Source organism: Silurus meridionalis, chromosome 18 (assembly GCF_014805685.1).
Source record: "Silurus meridionalis isolate SWU-2019-XX chromosome 18, ASM1480568v1, whole genome shotgun sequence".
NCBI lineage: Eukaryota > Metazoa > Chordata > Actinopteri > Siluriformes > Siluridae > Silurus > Silurus meridionalis.
The window spans coordinates 4,586,734-4,610,225 of NC_060901.1; the positions used below are offsets into that span (position 1 = coordinate 4,586,734).

General features: G+C 38.1%; 1 protein-coding gene across 3 annotated transcripts; it reads left to right on the forward strand.

Annotated features, from left to right (window-relative positions):
* The first annotated feature begins 525 nt into the window (after window positions 1–525).
* Window positions 526–22,528, forward strand: lrguk (leucine-rich repeats and guanylate kinase domain containing). 3 transcript variants are annotated; one of them, XM_046872787.1, is made up of 21 exons: window positions 526–607; window positions 697–818; window positions 2,493–2,591; window positions 3,807–3,888; window positions 4,120–4,220; window positions 5,388–5,469; window positions 6,799–6,923; window positions 10,706–10,849; window positions 10,927–11,007; window positions 11,393–11,479; window positions 12,486–12,592; window positions 13,229–13,348; window positions 13,426–13,522; window positions 14,643–14,756; window positions 15,816–16,017; window positions 16,145–16,264; window positions 16,992–17,107; window positions 17,257–17,345; window positions 19,693–19,761; window positions 21,249–21,403; window positions 22,195–22,528. In XM_046872787.1, the coding sequence occupies exons 2-21, from the start codon at window positions 813–815 to the stop codon at window positions 22,386–22,388; spliced, it is 2,190 nt and encodes a 729-aa protein (XP_046728743.1). In that variant the 5' UTR covers window positions 526–607; window positions 697–812; the 3' UTR covers window positions 22,389–22,528. The 3 variants fall into 3 exon arrangements, with proteins under 3 accessions (XP_046728743.1, XP_046728744.1, XP_046728745.1); XM_046872788.1 differs by having other exon boundaries at window positions 16,145–16,222; XM_046872789.1 differs by lacking the exon at window positions 19,693–19,761.
* The last annotated feature ends 964 nt before the right edge of the window (window positions 22,529–23,492 follow it).

Sequence of the window (23,492 nt, forward strand, 5' to 3'; positions counted from 1 at the left end):
TCTTTAAAGTTGTTGAAACGAAGGTTTTGGGTTCATGATCATTTATTAGATAATAATCAGTGTTTGACTCATTAATATCATTCTATTAATAGTTCAGTGTGTTAAGAGTCACATTCGAGTCTTTTCACATAAACTGAAGTGATTAAGTAACAAGTCTTGTGATAAAAATGATAATAGGAACATTACAGCTGTAATAAATCACAGTACTTTGGACACCTAAGTACATTTAAAGGCAAAAACTTTTGTACTTTTACTCAAGTGAACGATTAAAGGGACACTTTTACTTTATATATAATACACACACACACACACACACACACACACACACACATATATATATATATATATATATATATATATATATATATATATATATATATATATATATATATATATATATATATATATATATATATATATATACAGGTGTCCACAAACTTTTGGCCATATACCGGGCAGGTCTCTCTCTCTCTCTCTCTCTCTCTCTCTCTCTCTCTCTCTCTCTCTCTCAGCTCGGTTGCTAAGCAACGGCTTCAAACGCTAACCCGAGGCGCTCTTTTCTCTCGCTTGCTTTATCGCTATCGTCCGTTTCCGGTCCATAACAGAAGTGAAAAACTTTTCTTTCTTTCATTATTTTTTTAATAAATAAAGTAATTTTTAATTATAAAAGAAAACTGGTCTGTTTGTGTTTCTCAGGAGACCAGAACCGCTCGACGACACGCTGGAGATCCTCCTGGGTGAAGAACCAGAGAGAGAAGCACGAGCTCCGGTACAGGAGCTGAAAGAGCAGCAGGAGGAACAGGAAAGTCACGATGGAGGTACAACATCTACCGGGTCTTTTTATTTAATATACAAACTTTCAAAAACATTGGTGAGGTTTGATTTCTAGATTTACAGCAGAAATGATTTAGATTGAAGCTGGTGCACAAAATGACCTGAGATCCTACTTCATCTTAGAAGTGTTTACTTTTATTATTATTATTAGTATCAGTTGCATATTTACCTTAATAGTACTACAATTATTATTACTATAAATACTACTAATGTTATTACTTTTACCAACAGAAATCAATCAGTGTTTGACTCATTAATATCATTCTGTTAATGACTTAAACACTGATTGATTTCTATTCGGATGATCATGAACCCAAAACCTTCTTTTCAACTACTTAAAAAAAAATCGTGTAAATGAGGTCACGTGTGTTGTGGCAAGTTTGAGTCTGGAGTTTCTTCATCATCAAATGTTCTGCTTGATGTTGAACTGATGCTGAACTGTATGTTGGTGATCAGTAGAAACACCAAGCGCCGATCAAAACACGTTCTAAACAGAGCGAGCGCTCGATCCTGATTGGTGGATTTTATCTGCTGATAAATAAAAAAGACTGACTGATTTGGCAAAATGTAGTAAAAAGTGAGATTTAATTTTGAAATGTAGTTAAAGTAAAAGTTTTACTAAATACTTCAGTAAAGAACAGATACGTGAAAAAGCGACTTAATTACAGTAACGATATATATTTACTTCTTTACTGTTCACCACTATTATAGTAGTGAGTTTTACTAGTAGTACTAGTAGTCAAATACTACTACTGATACTATTACAGACACTGCAACTACTACAACAACTACTACTATTACTGCAACTACCACCGCTACTAGTTATACTACACCTACCAGTATTAATACTACTGTTATTTCTAAGGCAAGCTCTACACTACAGCCACAACTGTGCACTTACATCATCTGGAGCAGTTCAGAATCAATATTTGTCTACTAACATGACAAAAACATAAAAATGTTAATAAAATACAACCCACTCACCAGAGATGCAGACTCATAATGTGCAGCGCCCCCCAGAGGCTGTAATCCAGTGGTACCGCTCGTATTTACTGGTCTGGAAGTGGAGAACAAACCCTTTCCCGGGCTGAGACACGCTAGCTAGCTTCACGAGGTCTAGCTTTTCTTTAAAATGTATTGTTAAATATGTCCGAGACCAAATAAATTTAGGCATAAAAAAGTCTAACTCTGATGTATTAATGTGTGCAGAGCTACACACGTGTTTTACCAGTTGAACTTGGCTGTAACAGTTTCCCTCTGAACAACCAATCAGAGGACGGGAAAATGCTGACGCTATTCTGGGCCAGCTAGCTGCCCTGTGAGGAGAATCTAAAATCTGATTGGTTAAAGAAACAGAGCTGTTGATAATTTTCAGTACTGACTTTGAAGGCCCTGGGCGGATTAGATTGACATGGCAGCACATAGAGGCTGAAATCTGATTGGACAAAAAATCTAACATCCACATACACGTACTGGAAGCAGTGCAGCCGAGAGAAACGCTACGACATGAAGAGAATAAACTGTTGGGAATAAATTAATACAATTTCATGGAACAAATATTTGAATACTACTGTTACCATGTTCACACACTGTACCACTACCTTATCTACTACTACTGCTACTAATAATAATACATATTTATTTATTTTGGAATGAAGGATGGTGAACTGACTAAACATGAAGTATCTAAACATCTCTCCAGTTTGGGTCGCTCAGCTACAGGACTACAGCATGTGTATCTGTCCCTCTCTATACCTGTGAGTGAGACACACCTACACACACACACACACACACACACACACACACACACACACACAATATTAATAACAGTACTTATTATTAAAATAACAATGATTATAATAATAATAATATTCATAATTAAGATTATAGAAGTACATGTTGAGAGTAAATAAATAAACAGACCCTGTGACTGTGATCTCAGAATTGCACTGAATATTAATCTTATACATTTTAAAATATCAAAAATGATATTTCAACCACTTTCTACTCCTAGAATCAACTCAATGAAATTTTAATGAAGAGTTTTTCAGGGGAAGCTGAAATCTTTAGGCTGGATAATCGATAGAAATAAAAAATTCTCCTCAGAAAAAAGTTCCTAAATGACAGAGAACAAAGAATTCTCAATCCTGATTGGTCGGAAATTGTGTATTATTCCTGTATAAGTATTTAAGTGCAGTGGAAGACTGCGTACATTGTTCCTGTACTCGAGTTAAAGAACAAATCCCCTGCTAAATATAAATCCACAAACTTTATCAGCACACTACATTTTTTAGGGTTTGTGAACGAAAAATTGTTTATTGTTACTACATTATATCGACACAAGTTTGTGGACATAAAATTGTATGTGCTTCCTGAACATTCTGCATTTAGCCCCCATTTGCTGTTATAATGAACCTCCACTCTTCTGGGAAGATGTTTCAGTAGATTTTGTGAATGTAGATGAGGTGAGGAGGCCTGGGGTGCAGTATGCGTTCACATTCGTCCCAAAGGTGTTTAATTGCATGGATTGCTCTATAGCAGGAGATCTTCCACTTGATCCAATGTAAAGTGTATCTTCATGGAGCTGGTTTTATGCTAGAACTAGAATCTCCCAGTTTAAATGAAGAAAATATTTCATACTCCAGCATCCAAAGATGTGGGACTTTCTGCTAACAATTTGGGAAAAAAAAAACACATGGCTGAAAAAGTTTGGTGTCCCAATACTTTTGACTATACAGAGTATAACGTGAGTAAGATCAGGATCTTTTCGCTTAGATGTTCGAAATGAAATGAAATTGAATTATTAACCAATTTATATATATATATATATATATATATATATATATATATATATATATATATATATATAATTTTACATACTACTGATGTAAAGAGAATAGGAAAAAGCATGTACTTTCACTGAACCCTGCTGTTTTTAATTCTAATCTTTTATTTATTTATTTTGGTTTTAGAAGAAAAGCTTGAAAAACCTGTCCATTTTGTCCAAATACATCCATCTTCAAAAACTTGAACTTCCCAACAACCAAATAAAAGGTACACATGTCTTCCTTAAATCTATTTATCTTAGAAACTCTAAAAAAACAAAAAAACTTTGTACACAATTATTAATTTTTTGTTATGCATGTGCTTTATATTATGTGCATATATTCTCAGGATAAATGTCACTTTTAAAGATGTAAAAAAAAAAAACAACAACATAAAAAACACCAAAAACGACCAAAAACATCAATCTCTCCTTTATGTTTAATGTTTTGTGACCGTTAGATTTGTCCTGCGTGAGCCACATGCCATACCTTCTCACACTCGACGCCTCCCACAACGAAATCTCCGACTTCTTTGGATTCCAGCCGCCGAAAAATCTCAAGGTGAGACCTGAAATAAGATGAGAGGAGAACTTTTATGTCTTATATGGGTCACATACGCTTCCTGTAAAAAGGGATTTAACTCTACACTCACCTCTTGGTTTGTGCATACTGAGATGCTTTTCTGCTCACCACCTTTGTAACGAGCGGTGATTTGAGTTACGAGCCTTTCTGTCAGCTCAAACCAGGCTGTTTATTCTCTTAATCAACAGGTGCTACCACATGATCAATGATTGGCTGATTAGATAATTAGTGTTCCAGTGTTTCTAGTAAAGTAAGACAGCGAGTGTAATGAGTTTAATGCACAAAGCGGAAAAAAAACGAATAACCGCAGTATGAAATTTGACCACACGGACAAGTTCAAGCTGGCATTGAGGTGTGCAGTGAAAAAATCGATTTAATGGATATAAATAACGAAAAAGTTTACAATCATCTCACTCTGTATTCACCTGTAACTATCTGATTCTATAGCTATTTGAAAGGTATTAATAGGTATTTATAAGGCAGTACATTCATTTACGATGATGATCACGCTGGAAAAATATGAGCCATTTGGTTGCCAACTTGTTCAACAATGGACATTTTCTCAAAGCAGCTTCACAGAAATAAAACGGTAATGAAAGTATGTATACATTTGTTTCTTATAATAAGAAGTTTATTACTAATCAGTGATTGTGGTGAGAAAAACTCCCTGAGATGGTATGAGGAAGAGACTTTAAGAGGAACCAGACTCAAAAGAGAAACCCGTCCTCGTCTGGGTTGCACCGAATGTCCATTCATTACAGTTCCATCATCATTGGTGTGCAGTGGTATTCGCTTAAATGCAGCCTGTGTGTCCTGAGTCTTCGTAGCAGACTGTTGATATAAATAACAGTCCAAATCCATCCTTAAAGGTTCTTGAGTTAGTAACTTCATGGATCTTTAGGCTGGTGATGTGAAACCATACAGAGTGGTCAGAGAGAACTTTATCCAGAGGTAGGATGTCTGGAAGAACCAGGCAGATTTAAAGAAAGAAAGGTACAGGAATGCTGATCGCTCATACCTCAGGAGCAAACTGTACTGTACTTAACCAAAAACTAAATATGGGGATTAATACGGTGGTATTCAGTTACATAAAGATGTCAAACGTCTTCTTTAACACAATTAATGAATCTTTAATCCTTTGTGCAGGAAGTGAATTTCTCCCACAACCACATTTCTTCAATGAAGGATTTGTCTGCCTATACGTCTCTCCGCAAGCTAGTTTTAGATTGTATCCTTTTATACTTAACCCTTAGGGGGCATCTTTGTGTCTTCTGACCTCCACTGCACTGTAAATGTCTCTTTACAAAATAATAACAATTAGTACTCTTTTTTATATTATTTGTATTCTTGTTATTGCTTCTGTATTAGTAGTCATTTATTTCTATTGAAATCATTCCCTAGTATAATATTAACCTATTTTTATACAGTAAATATAATGCATTTTATATCCATATATTATAATACACTATATGGAAAAAAGTATCCCTGACTTTTCCAGTCATATTTGGTTCTTCCTCAAAACTGTTACCACAAACTTTTGTATGCAGTAGCATGCAAAAGTTTCGCTTAAACTAGTAGAATCAAACCCATTCCACCCTGACAATAACCCTGTGCACAAAGCCAACTCCATGAAGACATGCTTTACTTGCTGGAGTGAAAGATCTCCTTCTACAGAAAGCGCTGACCGCAACTCTATCGAACACCTTTGGAAAGACTGCACCCCAGGATCCAGCTCCATAGACCATAACATACATTTCAGCAAAACTACCTGAGGTCCTGAGGTGGTACCAGAAGTTTCAAGAAAGTCCATTATTTATCTGTTTTCACACAACAATACTGCGTTCCTGCCACTTCTGGAATGTATCCTGGAAGTCTTCTTTTCAAAGCGTGTGGAGCACCCTCTGCGATTCGCGTCGAATCTGGCGAACAGTGTGGGTGCGGAAGTGAGATCATGTGGATCGTTCTCTCCGACAATCATCATGCACAAGTTGCTGAATGGTTTTGACATTTTCAGGGGGTTGATCTCGTTAAAACTCACGTGCCACTCGAAACACCTCGAATGACTCGTTGCAGTCGTAACGTATAGTCAGAACAGCACCAGTTGGCACCGTTAGTCCGGAAACGTTTTGATACCACCTCCTATTTGAACTACATTTGAGATGATTACAACAATGAAACTGTAGGTCCAAGGATCTTCGAATGCCACCTCATTTTTCTATCATTATAAGATGATCGCGTAAGCCAAATAGTTTAAACAGTCTGTGAAGACTGAAATAATAATCGTGCAGGATAATCTTCCTCAGCAGAGACGGTGAATGAATCATAAGCATTTATTTAAGCTGTGCATTTTCTCACGAACTCTTACATAACCACTGAAAAGTCCTTAAATACAAAAGGTCTGAATGAAATTCCTCAACATTTCTCTCAACTCTGAACAGTGATTATACTTCTACTATGAGATATTTTAATGTGTCTAACTTACTAAACTATAAACATTATCTCTCCATACAAATCATTATCTCCAGTTGTTACCTTGACCAGGTTCCTCAATGGTTAGATAACTTCATCAGTGAAATCCGGGGGCTGGAGAACTGCAGCAGTCTGACTCATCTCAGCATGGAGCACAACAAGATCTTGCGCATCAGTGGCCTCAAAAATCTCAAACTCAGACAGCTCTGCCTGGTAATGTCTGTTCTCTCAACAGGTCCCTGATCCGAGTTTAACGAGCTCGGACTCTGTCCGGCTGCGCACATGAAAAGACGCATTAATGCGGTGGTTTTTGTGATTTCCACCACATTGCTCATCAGATTGGTTGTCAAAGTCAAATCACCCAGACAGCTAATTATGGTGAATATGTGGATCATAATTGTGGCGCGTTTTTCTTTTTTTTTTCATTTCAGCACCTCACACTTCCTTTGCGTGTCGTTCCGTGAAAATAAATCGGCGGTATTTCGGAAATGAAATAGCGTATTGATGTGCAGTTGAACGCAGTGAGTTAGAAATAAAGTGCCAGGCCAGGAGCAGTAAATAATTACTTGGCAAGCCTACACGGTTATTTGATTCACTGTGTGAAATATAGAATATCCAGTTTTCCTCAGAGCTTCTACTGTGCTAAAGTGATGATATTATTAGACACAAATATGGGCAAGAGTATTTTATTAACATTTGACTTTTCCACCCATTTGGTGGTTCCTCGTCATACTGCAAACACAAAGTTGAAGGCACACAATCCTACAGGACGTCTTTGAATACTCCTCAGCATGACAATGCTCCTGTGCACAAAGACAGCTTTATGATGATATGCTTTACATGGGATTGAATAGAAGATCTCCTGCTATAAAGCTTTAAAACCTATGAAACACCTGACTGCACCCCAGGCCTCCTCACCTCACCTACATCAATATCTGACTTTGCTAACACCCTTATTGTTGAATGAGCACAAATCTCCACAAAATCTAGAGGAACATCTTCTGGGTGGAGGTGGAGGATGGAGGTGGAGGATATTATAACAGCAAAAGGGGACTCAATGTGGAATAAGATGCTCATAAAGCACAAATCCACAAACTTTTTTTTCACATATATTTATTAATTAATGAATTAAACAAAATGTTCAAGTTTTTTTATTATTTTCTACTGAAGTGACATCTTTAAACGAACATGTTTTTTAAATGTAAAATAAGTTTGCGGTATAGGTTTGCATAAGTTTGCTTAATATTCAGTGATTGCTCCAAACCTGCTTCATTTACATTATTATTAATAATAATACAATAACGCTTAAACTACCGTATTTTCCGGACTATAAGCCGCTACTTTTTTTAACCCCGCGGCTTAAACAATGAAGCGGCTAATTTATGGATTTTTCCTGGGTTTTTCCCGGTTTCACAAACTTTCAAAAAACTGAGCCCCGTAACATCAGACCAATGAAATTGCGGAACGGGTTCAGGTGAACCAATGAAACTCTTTATATTAAAGCAGATGCGCTCCCACTGAATCAGGCCGCACCACATCATAAATATGGATGCGGTTCCTCTGATGTTTGACCTGCCGCTCACTCGGACTGTCTACAGGAAATGCGAATCATTCGTCACGCTGAAAACAACCGGGCATGAAAAAACACACTTCACCTGTGTTCTGAGCTGCACGGCATCGGGAGAAAAGATTCACCGATGGTGATTTTTAAACGCACGACGATGCCAAAAGAAAAACTCTTGAGAGAAATAGTTGTGAAAGGAAGGAGGAAGACAGTGAACAATGACTTTCTTGGTAGGCTACTGTTTAGATACAAGCCGTGTAACAGACACTGTCTTTCATTAAAGCCTGTGTAAAGTTCATTAGTTTCAGTTTAGACCTTATTTATGTTCAAAATATAAATATTTGTATAGTTCAGCTGGTGTGGCTTATATTTGGGTGCGCTTAATAGTCCGGAAATTACGGTAGACGCAATATAGTAAATGGTGCTGTATAGTTTCTTATTTGTGAAGGAAAAAAAAAAAAATGAGCCTCATTACAAAACCACATTGTTTTTTACTGCTGTATTTATACAAATATCTTTCTGAATAGGTTCGAATTATTGGTGCTCGGTGTCCTTAAAAGAGATCATGTAAGAACTTAATCTAAAGCCCTGACAGTTTATACCCAGGAGTGTAATATTATCATGACCAATAATGCCACTTCTATAATGTGTAATGGCGTAGCAGCGCATCACATCAAATGTAATTGTATTGTAGTTCGTGCAAATCTTCTGACAGATTGATTGTATAAAAACATGTTTAAATAAATCCCAGCACACATCGTTTAAACCCCAACCAAAGCGTATTTCATTTGAATACACTTTTCGACTGTAACCGTAGCAACCATGTGTAAGCAAAGCGCACATTGTAGATTGAAATCGATTTTTTATCAAAAAGCAACAACATACTGTCCACATATCAATGAGCACAAGTGTCTTAAACTTGCCCTTTTGATCTTTTGTGGGTCACAAGCCAGACAAACAGTACAGCTTCTGTCAAGAGTCTGCAGTTTTTTACATTTGTATTTATTTATTTCATTTTTTAAGGCCACCTCTGCTTCTTATTTGGTCGGAGCTCACTTCACTGTCTTAGTGTCCTCTGTTTCAGAAAGGTTTTTTTTCCATTTGGTGTATTTCAGTTCATAGCTCAGCTCTCCCCCTTTTTTTTTACTTTTAACACCAGTGTTGTAGTTTGGGCTTTTTTTCTTTTGTCGAGAAGCGAGAAAACCGAGTCTCACGTCGAAGCCCACCAGATGGCATGTGGATGCACCCCCCCCGGACCCTTCACCGCTTGTCTGAAGGGTGTTTGCGGTGTCCTTAATCAAAGTGATCCTTCAACGCCATGCTCTCTGCCGTCCTTTTCCCACAGCTGCCGGTGTGAGCGAGTCTGGACAGCGTTCAATAGCACACACACACACGGACATGAATGCTCGTGCACACAAACACACACACACAGTGAAACTGCTGGCTTCTGTCAGGTAGTTTCCCTTTCACCCCATCGCACCCTGGCACCGGAGAATCCAATGCCTTGTGGCTGCCTTGCAGTCAGAGTCTACCTCACTGTCTGGCAGGCAGGGCTTGTGAAGGGTAGGGCATAGGGCCTGGGTTTGGCCAAATGGCTCAGAGCTGCCATAGGAGGAATGGGGACTGGGATGACAGGAGGAGAGGGTCAGCGAGAGGTTCGGAAAGGCCCTGAATTATTAGCAAGTTGTACCAGCTGTTTCGAGGTTATGATACAGAAAATGCTAGGAGTGCAAACTGGCATTGTCTGAGAAAAACTGGGAAAGATATACTGTATAGTGAAGGGCAGTGTCCATAGCCCTTTATGAAAAGTCTCATAAACCTACATAAGCATTTATAAATGCTTATTACAGCAGGTGTCCACCGCCATCATCATCCTCACCATTGTCATTCTAAAAACACTGAGAAGTCACTCGTAAGATTTGTGTCATCGTATCTTCAGAAGATTATAAAGTGAATAACACTGTGAATAGTGAATAAGTGATGATCTCTTCATTGTGGCACCTGTTAGTGGGTGGATTTATTTATTAGGCAGCAAGTGAATTTTTCTCCTCAAAGTTGACGTGTTAGAAGCAGGAAAAATGGGCGAGTGTAAGGATTTGAGAGAGTTTGACTAATTGTGACGTCTAGACGTCTGGGTCAGAGCATCTCCAAAACTGCAGGTCTTGTGGGATGTTCCTGGTCTGCAGTGGTCAGTATCTATCAAAAGTGCTCCAAGGAAGTAACAGTGGTGATGCGGCGACAGGGTTGTGGGGATGAGGCTTATCGATGCACGTGAGGAGCGAAGGATGGTCCGCGAGGTTCGATCAAACAGACGAGCTTCTGTAGCTCAAACTGCAGAACAAGTTAAAGCTGTTAATGATCGATGGATCAGAACTGTTTTAGCAGCACAAAGCTTCAAAGCTTTTTTCCTGATCATCTTTTCTATACACAGAAAGGGAATCTATTGAGGAAGATCGAGAATTTACAAACACTCCAGAGTCTGCAGATCCTGGACTTGTCCTCTAACAGAATTCAAAGCATGTCTGGTCTTCAGGACCTCCACCTACTTGGAAGCCTCAATCTCGAAAGCAATATGGTAATATGGTTTTAAATGAAAATGACCATCTAACCACTTATGTGAGCCTGATACAGAGTGTGTTTATGCGTGTTTAGATTGGAGAGATCAAAGAGTATACATATGTGCAACACCTTCTGTTACTGAGAGAGCTGAATCTCAAGAGAAACCCAATACAAGTAAGTCAGTGTCCTGGTGAACACGGGATTAATCAGAGAAGCAACAAGGCGCTTCATATTACGCAGCCACCACCATGCTTCTCTTTGGTGATGGTGTTCTCAGGATGAAAAGCAGCATTGGGTTGTTGTAAGATCATAAAACCCTTTTTCTTCATTTCTTTTTCTCCTACCTGAGCATTCGATCTTTTTAGACTTTGGATCTCCTTGTTGCTTTTCTGACGAATTCCCTGTTTTTTCCTTTCTTCTTTCCATTTTATAAAATATAATGCTCTGCATGATGTTCAAAGATTACAGATATTTTTTTTTCTTTTTCAAAATGATCCTCTTGTCCTTCATCAGTTTTAATGATCACGTGAATACGTGTATACTTCTTGTCTTTCGAAAGGAACAACCCGACTACAGACGGGCTGTGACCTTCATCCTTAACCAACTCAGTGTTCTGGATGAGAAGCCTGTGACGGTTGAAGAAAAGGTATTGTATGATATACAGTGTATCATCTCATGAGGTTTGCGTTCCTCAAATGATCATATTGATCTGTTTACAGTATGTAACTCAAATGGACAGTTAAACAGTCAAGTTAAAATTCTTTATGGAAATAAAGATCATTTATAATTATTAATGTTATAGACCTTGAGTGATGCAAGCCACTTGGTTGCAAAAACGTGATGATTTTTTTTAATTATCGCCAGAATTGATAAAAAACAAAACAAAAAAAATTGGGTTATACTGTAGAGTCGGAATTACTAAAGGGTTTATGAACATCAAAATCAAAGCTTTCCATAACAACAGGTGCGGTTATAGAATTAGGAGGATGTTGAGGTTTTCGTTGGGAATGACGACGATGGACATGATTAGAAACGAGTTTATTAGAGGGACAGTGCATGTAGGACGTTTTGGAGACAAAGTGAGGGAGGTGTGATTGAGATGGTTTGGACATGTGCAGAGGAGGGACATGGGGTATATCAGTAGGAGAATGCTGAGGATGGAGCCACCAGGAAGGAGGAAAAGAGGAAGACCAAGGATGAGGTTCATGGATGTGGTGAGGGAAGACATGCAGGTACTTGGGTTGAAAGAGGCAGATGTAGAGGACATGGGGGTATGGAGACGGATGATCCGCTGTGGCGCCCCTAATGGGAGCAGCTGGGGACATCTGACTTTTCCCGCCAAACTGTTCCAGCATGCCATTAAGCCAGCTTCCTGAAAATATACTTTATATTGGTTGGAATCTTGATTAACCTGTTATGGAACTCTGACCTCAACCCTATTGAACACATTCGGGAGGATTTGATTTACTGACTGCACCCCAGACCTTCTCACCTCACCTACATCAGTACCCAACTTATGTACTAACCCACATACAAATCTCATAGTCGGGTGATTTGTCCATATAATGTATCCAATCCTAAGTCAGGTTCTTCATGAGTACAATGTATTAAACTTAAAAGGAAATTCATTTCGGATTGTTTCTCGATTACAGGTTTCGGCTGTGAACAAGTACGATCCTTCTCTAGAGACGGTCGCAGCCAGAGATCACATGACCCAAATAGTGTACCAGTACATGCAGCCGCAAAGAATCTTTGACAGGTATTAATGTCTGAATTGATCATAAAAAATTACCCTTTTTTGTTTCATGGTATTAGCCTGCTGTTAGTTTGCTCAAAAGAAAGTTATTAGTGTGCTTTGGAAACTCTATGTTGATGGGTACGGTTTGGTTTATATTAAATGTGACGGCTTTGACAGCTTTCTCATTTCCAAATTGACACATTAAACAATTTTCAAGATAGCCTTAAAAAGGTTTTAAATGGTTATGTGGGATGTTTATTAGTCAAGTCAAGTTTATTTCTATAGCGCTTTTCACAACAGATATTGTCTCAAAGCAACTTTACAGAAATCAACAGTTAAGGTGAATGGTGTGTATTTATTAAAGACACACCAAGACAGGACGTAGAAACCAGACACACTGGGGTATAAGTCGGCAAACTAATCATGGAGTAAACACATGATGGTTGCGCACATTTGGGAAATAAACCAATAACCTGACGATGAGAGAAAAAAGGACCAAAACTGAAAGCATTACTTGTTGCAATGGGAACCAGGGAACCAACCAGCACTATAGTGAACTTGTAAGATTGAAGTGTTTTGATCTTGTAGTAGTTGTTTTCTAAAATGTTTAAATTAAAGCCTTTATTGATTTGTATTATTTGTATACCATCTGCCCAGCACTCTGCCCAGTCTGGACACACCATACCCAATGCTGGTCCTGACAGGCCCACAGGCCTGTGGAAAGAGGGAGCTCGCTCACAGATTGTGCCATGAATATAGTGACTACTTTGGTTATGGGTAAGTGTGTGTTGCCTTGTCGCTTGTTTTATATGTGCATATTTATGAACGAATGTCCTGCGCCGTGTCTGTCTTAGGGCTTGCCACACCACCAGGGGCCCCTATTTTGGCGAGGAAGATGGCTGTGATTACCACTTCGTCCAGGAAGAAGAATTTGAAAACATGACTCGTATGGTACGTTCGTGAATTTGTTTTTGCTGGATGTATTTCATGCTACAGCAAAACTGTGCTGTGTGATATTTCATGAGAAGGGACTACAGCTTACACCTTAATATCAGTAACGCATAAAATAAAGTTTAGCATTTCTAATTGCACAAGCTAGGCGCTTGGAAAAAAAAAAACACTTCCTCCATAGTGTGTCATTGACAAAAACAAAATTTGATGCAGTGAAGACAAAAGAACCTGAAAAGAAAAAATATTTGATCGTGTCAATTATATTTTGATTTGTGTCTTATATCTTTAGCCTCGTTCAACTGTAATCTCATTTTGATATCTAGAAAATATCATTCATCACCTACCATGACATGACAGTGTGTCTATGGATCCAGCAGAATAACGAGACGCTGAGATGCTTGCTTTGAACTCGCGTTGTGAAAGCGCTGACACGGCAGACGCTTGAAAGAGATGACGGGCAGAACATTGTACATGATCTGTTTCTCCAGCCCTTTAGTATCCGAACGATTTGCCTATTAGAGGTTTCTTTTTTTTTTTTTTTAGTCCAGCGGCTTTTGATAAACAGAGGTCGCCGGTTGATTTAGTGCTGAACTCCTTTGAAGCGTGATTGTAACCACATGTAACAAAATGGCCGAGGAGAAAATCTCAGGTGGATATCACAGACCAGACAGGTCTTCTATCGCTCAGGCCACAGATGTGCATGCAGACACGGTAGTTGTCCTCACAGCCAGCTGGCACCCTGAAATTAATCTCAATCGGCAACTCTGCTGAGCTCAAACGATGCTCAATTCAGGGTCTGTTCAAGTGAAATAATAAAACAGATCGTAATGTGTATTTGCGTTTTAATGCTAATTCATCTGGAAAATCACAACGATCCGACAGGAATCGCTTGTAAAAGACAAAAGGCTTCACAGTCCAATTCATTACCAGATCCAGATGTTGGTTCGACAGGGTCAAAGGTTAACAGTGTGAAAATGCGAGCAAGCCTTTTTCCGTTTAAAGATTTGAGAGCAAGTTTGGAACGTCCAAGACAGGAGCTGTTTAGCAGATGAATGTGAAGGATGCTTACAATACAGCATGAATACTCTTTATCTAGTTCAGAACCTTTTTTCTGCTGTAGGGTCAGTTTGTGCAGACGATGCAGTACGACGGGAATTGGTACGGTTTGTCTCGAGAGGCCATCGAGAGGGTGGCCAGAGAAGGGCTGGCCTGCTGTGTTCATATGGAGCTGGAGGTACAGTACAGACTATGCGTCAAAAAAGCATTTGTTTCCACAGAGATCAGCTTAAACAGGATCTTCTGTTGTTACACTTGAAAAGTACACAAACCTTAAAGACATTAATGTTATTTTTATTCATTTAGTACATTTTTTGGAGGGGACAATTTCAAAGCTTTGAATTTTCTACATAAACATGTTTCCTTTCCCTAAACAAGCTACTAGTACCTTTTATTCCTACCTAACAAGGTCATCATTATGACAGAAACAAGTATAAAGAGGCTATAAGACAAAAATAAGAGAATAACCAATAAAGGCCTTATAAATAGTAAGTAATAGCACACACGTCTATAACTAGTCATTAACAAAAACAGTTATTAGTCATTACTTACTGGTTAATTTCTGTTCCCTAAAATAAAGTGTTACTGAAAATTTCATTTTTTTTAATTTAATAATTTTTTATTTTTTTTTTAATGAATTGTTACTACAGAAGTGTGAACATTAGAACAAGCTTTTGTTCTAAAAATTTATTAACAAATTCTGACCAATCGGATTTGAGAATAAAAAACAAGGATACTTTAATGTAATTACTTTATAACTGTTATTAGGTGCTGCAATACACAATTATAAAACATTTATTATTAAATATACATGTCAAAATTAAATGTCAAAAGTTTGGAAACATCTATTTTTTATCGTTTTTGAGACACATGCATGTTCATTTTGTTTGTATGCAACAAACTAAGGCAAAAACATAAGAACTGGACCCACATAGAAAGTTCTGTGGAGTCCAAATGTGACATTTCAAGCTCTAACAGAAGAACTTGTATAAGATGACGAACAGGAGAGAAGATGTTAACAGATTGTTTCCCCCCTACAATCAAACACGGAGGTGGAAGCTCAATGGTTTGGGGTTGTTTTGGAGCAAGGAAGTTTGGAGATTTATTCTGGGTGAAAGAAACCAACATGGCAACCATTCTATATTCCGAATTTTGTAAGCGTTATTTAGAAAGTAAACTGTCATCTGAAGTGTTACTTGATGTTGTTGTTAACTATATGTGTGTTTTGTGTCCAAAGGGTGTGTTTAGTCTGAAAACCTCCCACTTCGAACCCAGATACATCTTGCTGATCCCGACCAAAACCGAGAGCTACGTTTCGCACATGAAGGCCCGAGGCTTCTACACCAACGACCAGATAAACAAAGCCGTATCACGGATCGACCTCTACGCCAAAACCAACAGGGAGCGGCCCGGCTTCTTTGACAGCGTGATCCTCTCTGGTGAAGAGCTTAGAAGTTTGATGAATTTAATTGGCTTTAAGGAATGTGTGCTCACATAATTAACTGTACTGTAAACTCTCGAATTCTCACAGCCAGTTTTTTTTTTTCCAATAATTTTTAATATCAGATAATCGCAAAGAGGCTTACAGCGCTCTGAGGCAGCTTATAAAGGAGTACCTGGGTTTGGAGGAGCAGGAGAAAGAAGGTGGGCGGAGCACCGGAGTTACACCGCAAAACATCATCACTGGTAAAACTCATTCATTTTAATCGCTTGGGAGTATTTGGACACCTGATCTTTCCTGCCATATGATGCCATAGATCCTCTGAACTGTTACCACAAAGCTGAAGGCACTCAATTGGCACACAGGATGCGGTATAATACAATTTTGGTGTCTGAAAGTGTGAAGGGAATTATAAGAGCAATGTGTCCGCAAACTCTTGGCAATACAGTGTATATCCAGGCGGGTCATTAGCTCTAGAAGTCTTCATGGAGCAGGCTTTGTGCACAGGAGCTTTGTCATTATGGAACAGCTTTGGGTCTCCTAGTTCAAGTGTGGGGATGAACCACATATGGCTGGAAGAGTCAGGTGTCCCAATACTTTTGTTTATACTGTATAGTGTAGATATTATAGAGAGAGAAAAAAAGAAAGAGAGGGAATGTGAGATATGTGCACTGTAGTGCACCAAGATATTGGTTTTAACTCGTAGTTTAAAAGTTAAAACTTTTCTTTCTTTTTTTTTTACTTTTCTTCAAATGTTAAAAGATGGTTGAATAATTAATTGCAGTAATGTTTCTACTTGGAACTCGTTCATCTGTTAGTTTTCCAGATGCCTTTTCTCCTCTTTTTTATTCTGTCACAGAGTCTTTTATTTAATGGTTCCACAAGTTCATGTACTTTTTTTGTGTGTGTGTGCAGTTACTTGAATGTGTGTGTGTGTGTGTGTGTGTGTGTGTGTGTGTGTGTTTGTTTCAGATGAGGGTGGTAATTCTACGCCTGCCAGAAAACTCGAAGCCAACACTACAGACGCCTACAGCCAAAATTACCACAGCAAAGTTCATGCCAGGCCGCTGCCGCAGAAATCTTCAGCTGTGAGTCAGAGGGAATAAACAAAAGGAAAATAAAAATGATGAGCGAGTATAAAAGAGAGACAGAATGAAAATTTGTCCTGGAAATTATGATTGTGTTTTGGATCGATTTCACTGTTTGGACTGATTGGTTTTCTGTGCCTGTGTTGTAGGAACTGGCTTCCATCCATAGGAGACAGCAGATGGTTCGAGATGCCCTGGTGGGTAAGATTCCCAGGGCTTACACACAGCTCTTTAAAAGGTACAGTGATTCAGTAAAATAAGGGGAAGTATTGGCGAATACTGCTGTAACCTGGCGTTTAAATATTTATGCATCAGTGGGTGTAGTTAAGGGTTTCAGGCAACTGGGAAAAACCTGCTTACATACAATTTGGACACAAGTATTGGGACATCTGACATTTCCAGCCATATGTAGTTCTTAAAGTTTCCCTTCACTTGACTTAGGAGATCCATATCCCTGTTCCAACATGCACAAAGCCAAAAGATCTGCTTTACATGGGTTGGAGTGGAAGATCTGCTGCTATAAAGCTCTGACTTTAACCCTATTAGGATGAATGTAAACCCTGACTGCACCCCAGTCCTCCTTATATCACCTACATCAGTATCTGACTTTACTAACACCCTTGTGGCTGAAGGCCACAAAATCTACTGGAACATCGTTCCAGAGGGGTGGAGATTATTATAACAGCAAAAGGAGACCAAAGGTGAAATGAGATTTTCAGAAAAGTCAATACTAATCATTTGGCCAGGTGTCCACAAACTTTTGCCCCATATAGTGTATTTCTGTACATGCACTCATAGGATACACTCTGGAGTGAAGAAATGAAGCGCCTATAATAATATATGAACATAATATAAGCCAAATATTATTATAAAATGTTATTGGTTAAATTTGATGGTAATCTAATTTAATCTAGTCAGTTTTTTAATGACTTTTTTGTATTTCTAGTCAGCACTTTTAGACTACAATGCTGTTTGTAGAAAAAATTAGAAAAAAGGCCAAACTTTTGAGAAAAAAAGTCAAATTAATGAGAATAAAGTCCTAATTATTGCGTAAAAAAAAATTCATACTTAAGAGAATAAAGTCTTAATTTTTTGAGAAAAAAAGTCAAACTTACAAGAATTCAGTCGTAATTTTTTAAAGAGAAAAAGTTTAAACTTACGAAAATAAAGTTGAAATTTTTGGGAAAAAAGGTCAAATTTTACATGAATTCTTTGAGGGAAAAAAACTTTCTCAATTACAACAATAGGGAGTTTTGGAGAAAAAAAAGTAAAACTTACGAGAATAAAGTGTTTTTTTTTTTTTGAGAAAAAAAGGCCATATCTTCATGAAATTTGCGTTGTACACAGTATTACACTTGTATTTGAGCCTCTTATTTCCAATGAAGGGAAATTATCCGTCATGATACAGCATGCGAATACATTTTATATTAAACAATCATATATGGTTATAATGTTCAGGAGTTCATAATCCTTTATTCATGTACTGTGTTGTTCTGAAATGTTATTATATTGATCATTTCCATGAAGACCACATTTGTAAGGTATTATTTAAATTGCTGTAACTAATTTTGAAAGGGCGTTACTGTTTATTATCAGGGTTTATAGCATTTGTATTTTGAAGCTATGTTTATAATTAGGACTGAAGCTATGGATTATTTTAGTAATCAGATTTTCTACCGATTATTCAATCGATTTTTCTTTATTAAAGAGCGATACTAAATATACAAGAGGAAATTAGACGGGTCTTTTGAAACGATCAAGTCATTTATAATTTATTGCTGAAATTGCAATCTGTGAACACTAAACCCATTAATTGCTGTATTACATCAAAATGTGAATACAAATACAAATTTTCAGCTTCTCCCATTAGGGGGCGCCACAGCATGTTTGATTTGGCACATGTTTTAACGTTGGATGCCCTTCCTAACGCAACCCTCCCCATTTATCCGGGCTTGGGACCGGCACTAAGAGTGGCTGGGGTTGGTTCCCTGACCAGGGATCAAACCCGGGCCACAGCGGTGAGAACGCCGCATCCTAACCACTAGACCACCAGGGAACGTTCAAATACAAATATAGAGATAAAAAGTCGTAAATAAAAATATCAAAATCAAGTTCAAATTACTTAAAAAAAAAAAAAAGGTAAAAGCACTGTATGGTGTTTTCTTTATGTTTTAGTTAGAAATGATCCTAAACTTCGGAAACTTTTTGTTGTGTTCTTTGTCCTGAATCTTCTCTCTGTTTTCTCTCCGTTCCGTTCCGTCTTCTGTGTTTACCTGTCCAGGGGTCTGATTTATAAACTTGAATTACACACAAAACAGTCTTTGAGTGGAAAGTATATTAGAAATGAAACCCCAGACTGGTCCAGAGTTTAGCAGGTGGTGCGTCATTAATAATGGTCCGTGGGGAAACACTGTGCTTCGTATGTAGTTAAATAGACTAATTTTGTATTTGAATTACTCGAGTTACATGAGGAATCGTTTCAGCTCTATTTATAATGCATTTCAATACTCAAGACATGTTTTGCACGCCACCTTCATGCATTATTAAACTTTATTATTACGCTTGTGTGTGCTTGCATTTTGCAGATATGCTCACACAACTTCATCCTTACTGACCCCACATTCTCACACTGCTGGTCATAACGAGGACAGCAGGTACACAGCACACACAACAACCCACTGACCTCTAACCTCTGACCTGCACTCATCCTGTTCAACTTTCAACATTTGTGCATTTTTTTTTTTTTACTATGATTTAGCCACACCCATTCATTTTTTTTCTATAATAAATCACAGCATTTCACACCTGTTTTTATTCGTACAAGCGTCAATCAGATGCATGCAATCATAATTTGCAGACCTGAGGTAACGTGTTAGCTCTTGCTAGGGGTAGAAGATATGGGGTGTGGGGGGTGGGATTGGGCATTAGATGAAATATGGTGAAATATACAAAAATGCTAATGTATAGCTGTCGGTGTTTGTGCTGCTCTTCAGGGTCCGCTCGTAAAAACAAGAACTCACAGCTGAATGTGTGAAACCCGCATAGCTTCAAGATATTTAAACATGTGCAAATTTAGTCTCAGGAGATGTAATGAGTTACTGAAGCACATTGCTTCAACTTTTAGTAACTGGGCAAATATATGTGTGTGTGTGAATATATATAAATATATGACATTATAACATTATGACCAATGAGCCAATGAGTGAGTTCATCATGGCACCTGTTGGTGGGTGGATATATTTATTAGGCAACAAGTGAACATTTTGTCCTCAAAGTTGACGTGTCAGAAGCAGGAAAAATGGGCGTAAGGATTTGTCTAACAAATTCTGATGTTTAGACCAGCAGTCCCCAAACTTTTTGTTGCGCCACGGACTGGTTTAATGTCAGACAATATTTTCACGGACGGGCCTTCAAGGTGTGACGGATAAATACAACAAAAGAAAAGAAACGATCAGCATAAAAACTGGTATTTTCTAAATATAATAATAAGCGTGAATCCACTGTGTTGTTTTTTGTTCATTTTGCTCGCTTGGGGGTTTCAATTTAGCGGTAATGTATTATGTGTTAGCGGCTGGAGCAGCCCCTTTAAGAAGGTAGCAGATGGAGGTAAGACATGTGACCGAGGCATCATGACATGCATCAAGAGTGAGTCATAGACAGATGTGATGGAGGGAATCCGGTCATTTTTCAAAATAAAACATCATTCAGAATCAGATAATAAATAAAACGGAAATAATGTGTTATGTGTTCTTTCTGTGTGGCCCGGTACCAATTGACGACTGGGTCAGAGCATTTTCAAAACTGCAGCTCTTGTTGGGTGTTCCTGGTCTGCAGTGGTCAGTATCTATTAAAAGTAAAGAGTGGTGAACTGAGGCTCACTGATGCACGTGGAGAGCGAAGGCTGGTCTGTGTGGTCCGATCCAACAAACGAGCTCCTGTAGATCAAACTGCTGAGGAAGCTCATGCTGTTAATGCTCGATTTGTCAGAACTGTTTTAGCAGCAAAAGGGGGACCAACACAATATTTGGCAGGTGTTTATAATGTTATGCCTGATCGGTGTGTGTATATATATTTACTTTTAGGAACTGTACATAATGATACAGTACATTCTCATTTTTCATTCCTTCCCTCTCCATCTCAGCTCCGAGGAATCCAGCGCCAGTTCTGGCCTGTCCATGAACAGCTCAGCAGTTCTCTCTGTGGGAAGCCCAGCTGATGGCTTGGATGCAGGGTCTGGGTCAAAGGTGGAGCCTCTAGATGTCTCCTTGTTGGGGCAAAATCTGGAAAAACTCAAAGGCAAGCACCAAACTTGCCTCTCCAATTCTGTCTGAATAAAATGCTTTAGTTTACTACAGTGACATTGTTTTATGTCTTTTTTTTTTTTTCATTATAAAGAAATTAGATGCGCTTCCTGATTTCTTGAATACTTTTTTATTTTTTAACTACAGAAACTTTAATATGTACCCGCTAACTGGTACACCAACGTTTGTTGTTTTATTTTCTTTTTTCATCCTTATAAAAGACAATAAAGTGTAATAATTATCATACATAATAAGGAAGGAATCACCTGCAGGGGTGCTGTTATTAAAAAATAATACAAATTCCACCCCCATAAGTTGATTATTTAAACATGAGCCTGTATAACAGACTTTTATTTCTCCTACGTCACAGCAACAATCCAAGAAAGACACATCTTATTGTTTCATAGTAAACTGTGTTAGCATTTGATGTAAAAACGATAGCGTATTTTTTAACAATCATTTTGATATAATTAATATTATAACCGAAATTAAAAAAAAAAATGAATTAATTAAATTACAGCCGGGAACTTTTGCCCATTATAGAAAACGAATCAACAAATTCTTGACCAATCAGCATTGAGAACTCAACAGCGGCGTAATATACAGGAAAAAATGAAAAATCTGCTGCTAGATGTATTCACATGGTACAAGATCTCAAACTTTTGAAGGAAGACTGCATGCTTTATTTATACTTCATTAAGTACAAAATTAAGTCATGTATCCATTTCTCGATCGTACACCATGTAAATTCTGGACCCTGCTGTATGACTGTTCTTTTCCCAGCAGATCACATGGAGCCAGGTCTGAGCCCCGATTCATCACACTCCATTCCTGAGCAAGCGACCGTGGTCTCCTCTCCGGGACGTCCAGGCTCCAAGACCAAACCCATTCTCCCTCCCATCCCGCTGGGGCGCAAGAGTGCCGAAGCAGCATCTAAGCAACAGCTGACAGGGCAGGCAGGACAGGGGGATGAGGGATAGCTGAAAGAGAAAGGAATTGGAATGTAACGCCAGAGTTAAACGTCCGTGTTGCGAGTAGTGATGTAAATCATAAACATTACAATTTCTCCATATGATGACATGTCCTGATGACATCATAGTAGAATTAAAGATCAGTGACGTGACCATAAATTGTATCTGTTTTAATATAGTCTTAATAATGATGCTATAACGCTAAATAATACAGTGAAAATAAATTACTTGGGTATTATAGCAATCATTTAAACTCGCCTTCATGCATTTTGGGTCCACAATGAAATCACATCCACAAATATACCTAGATTTTTATAAATATATTTATTGTTATAAATAGCAAAGCGTATTAGCAGACATCGATTCCGACGTGATGATATACAGTACAGACCAAAAGTTTGGACACACCTTCTCATTCAAAGAGTTTTCTTTATTTTCATGACTATGAAAATTGTAGATTCACACTGAAGGCATCAAGGGCTATTTGACCAAGAAGGAGAGTGATGGGGTGCTGCGCCAGATGACCTGGCCTCCACAGTCACCGGCCCTGAACCCAATCGAGATGGTTTAGGGTGAGCTGGACCGCAGAGTGAAGGCAAAAGGGCCAACAAGTGCCAAGCATCTCTCGGGGAACTCCTTGAAGACTGTTGGAAGACCATTTCAGGTGACTACCTCTTGAAGCTCATCAAGAGAATGCCAAGAGTGTGCAAAGCAGTAATCAAAGCAAAAGGTGGCTACTTTGAAGAACCTACAATATGACATTTTTCAGTTGTTTCACACTTTTTTGTTATGTATATAATTCCATATATAATTCCACATGTGTTCATTCATAGTTTTGATGCCTTCAGTGTGAATCTACAATTTTCATCGTCATGAAAATAAAGAAAAGTCTTTGAATGAGAAGGTGTGTCCAAACTTTTGGTCTGTACTGTATAAACGTGCGAAGAGTTTTAAAAATGGCACACAATTTCATATAATAACTTTAATTCTAATAAAAGCATATAGTCTAAGTCCATTTCCAGTCTTTGTTTTTCTCCACCATTAAAGCCAATTTTCGTTTCATTACGTGGAACAACGATTGTGGACAGTAAGATTATGTGCTTTTCGAACATC

Bases quoted from the DNA above. Each gene is read 5' to 3' on its own strand.
- lrguk (XM_046872787.1), top strand. The intron at 3,889-4,119 runs GTACACATGTCT...TGTGACCGTTAG, and splicing joins TCCCAACAACCAAATAAAAG to ATTTGTCCTGCGTGAGCCAC. The intron at 6,924-10,705 runs GTAATGTCTGTT...TTCTATACACAG, and splicing joins AACTCAGACAGCTCTGCCTG to AAAGGGAATCTATTGAGGAA.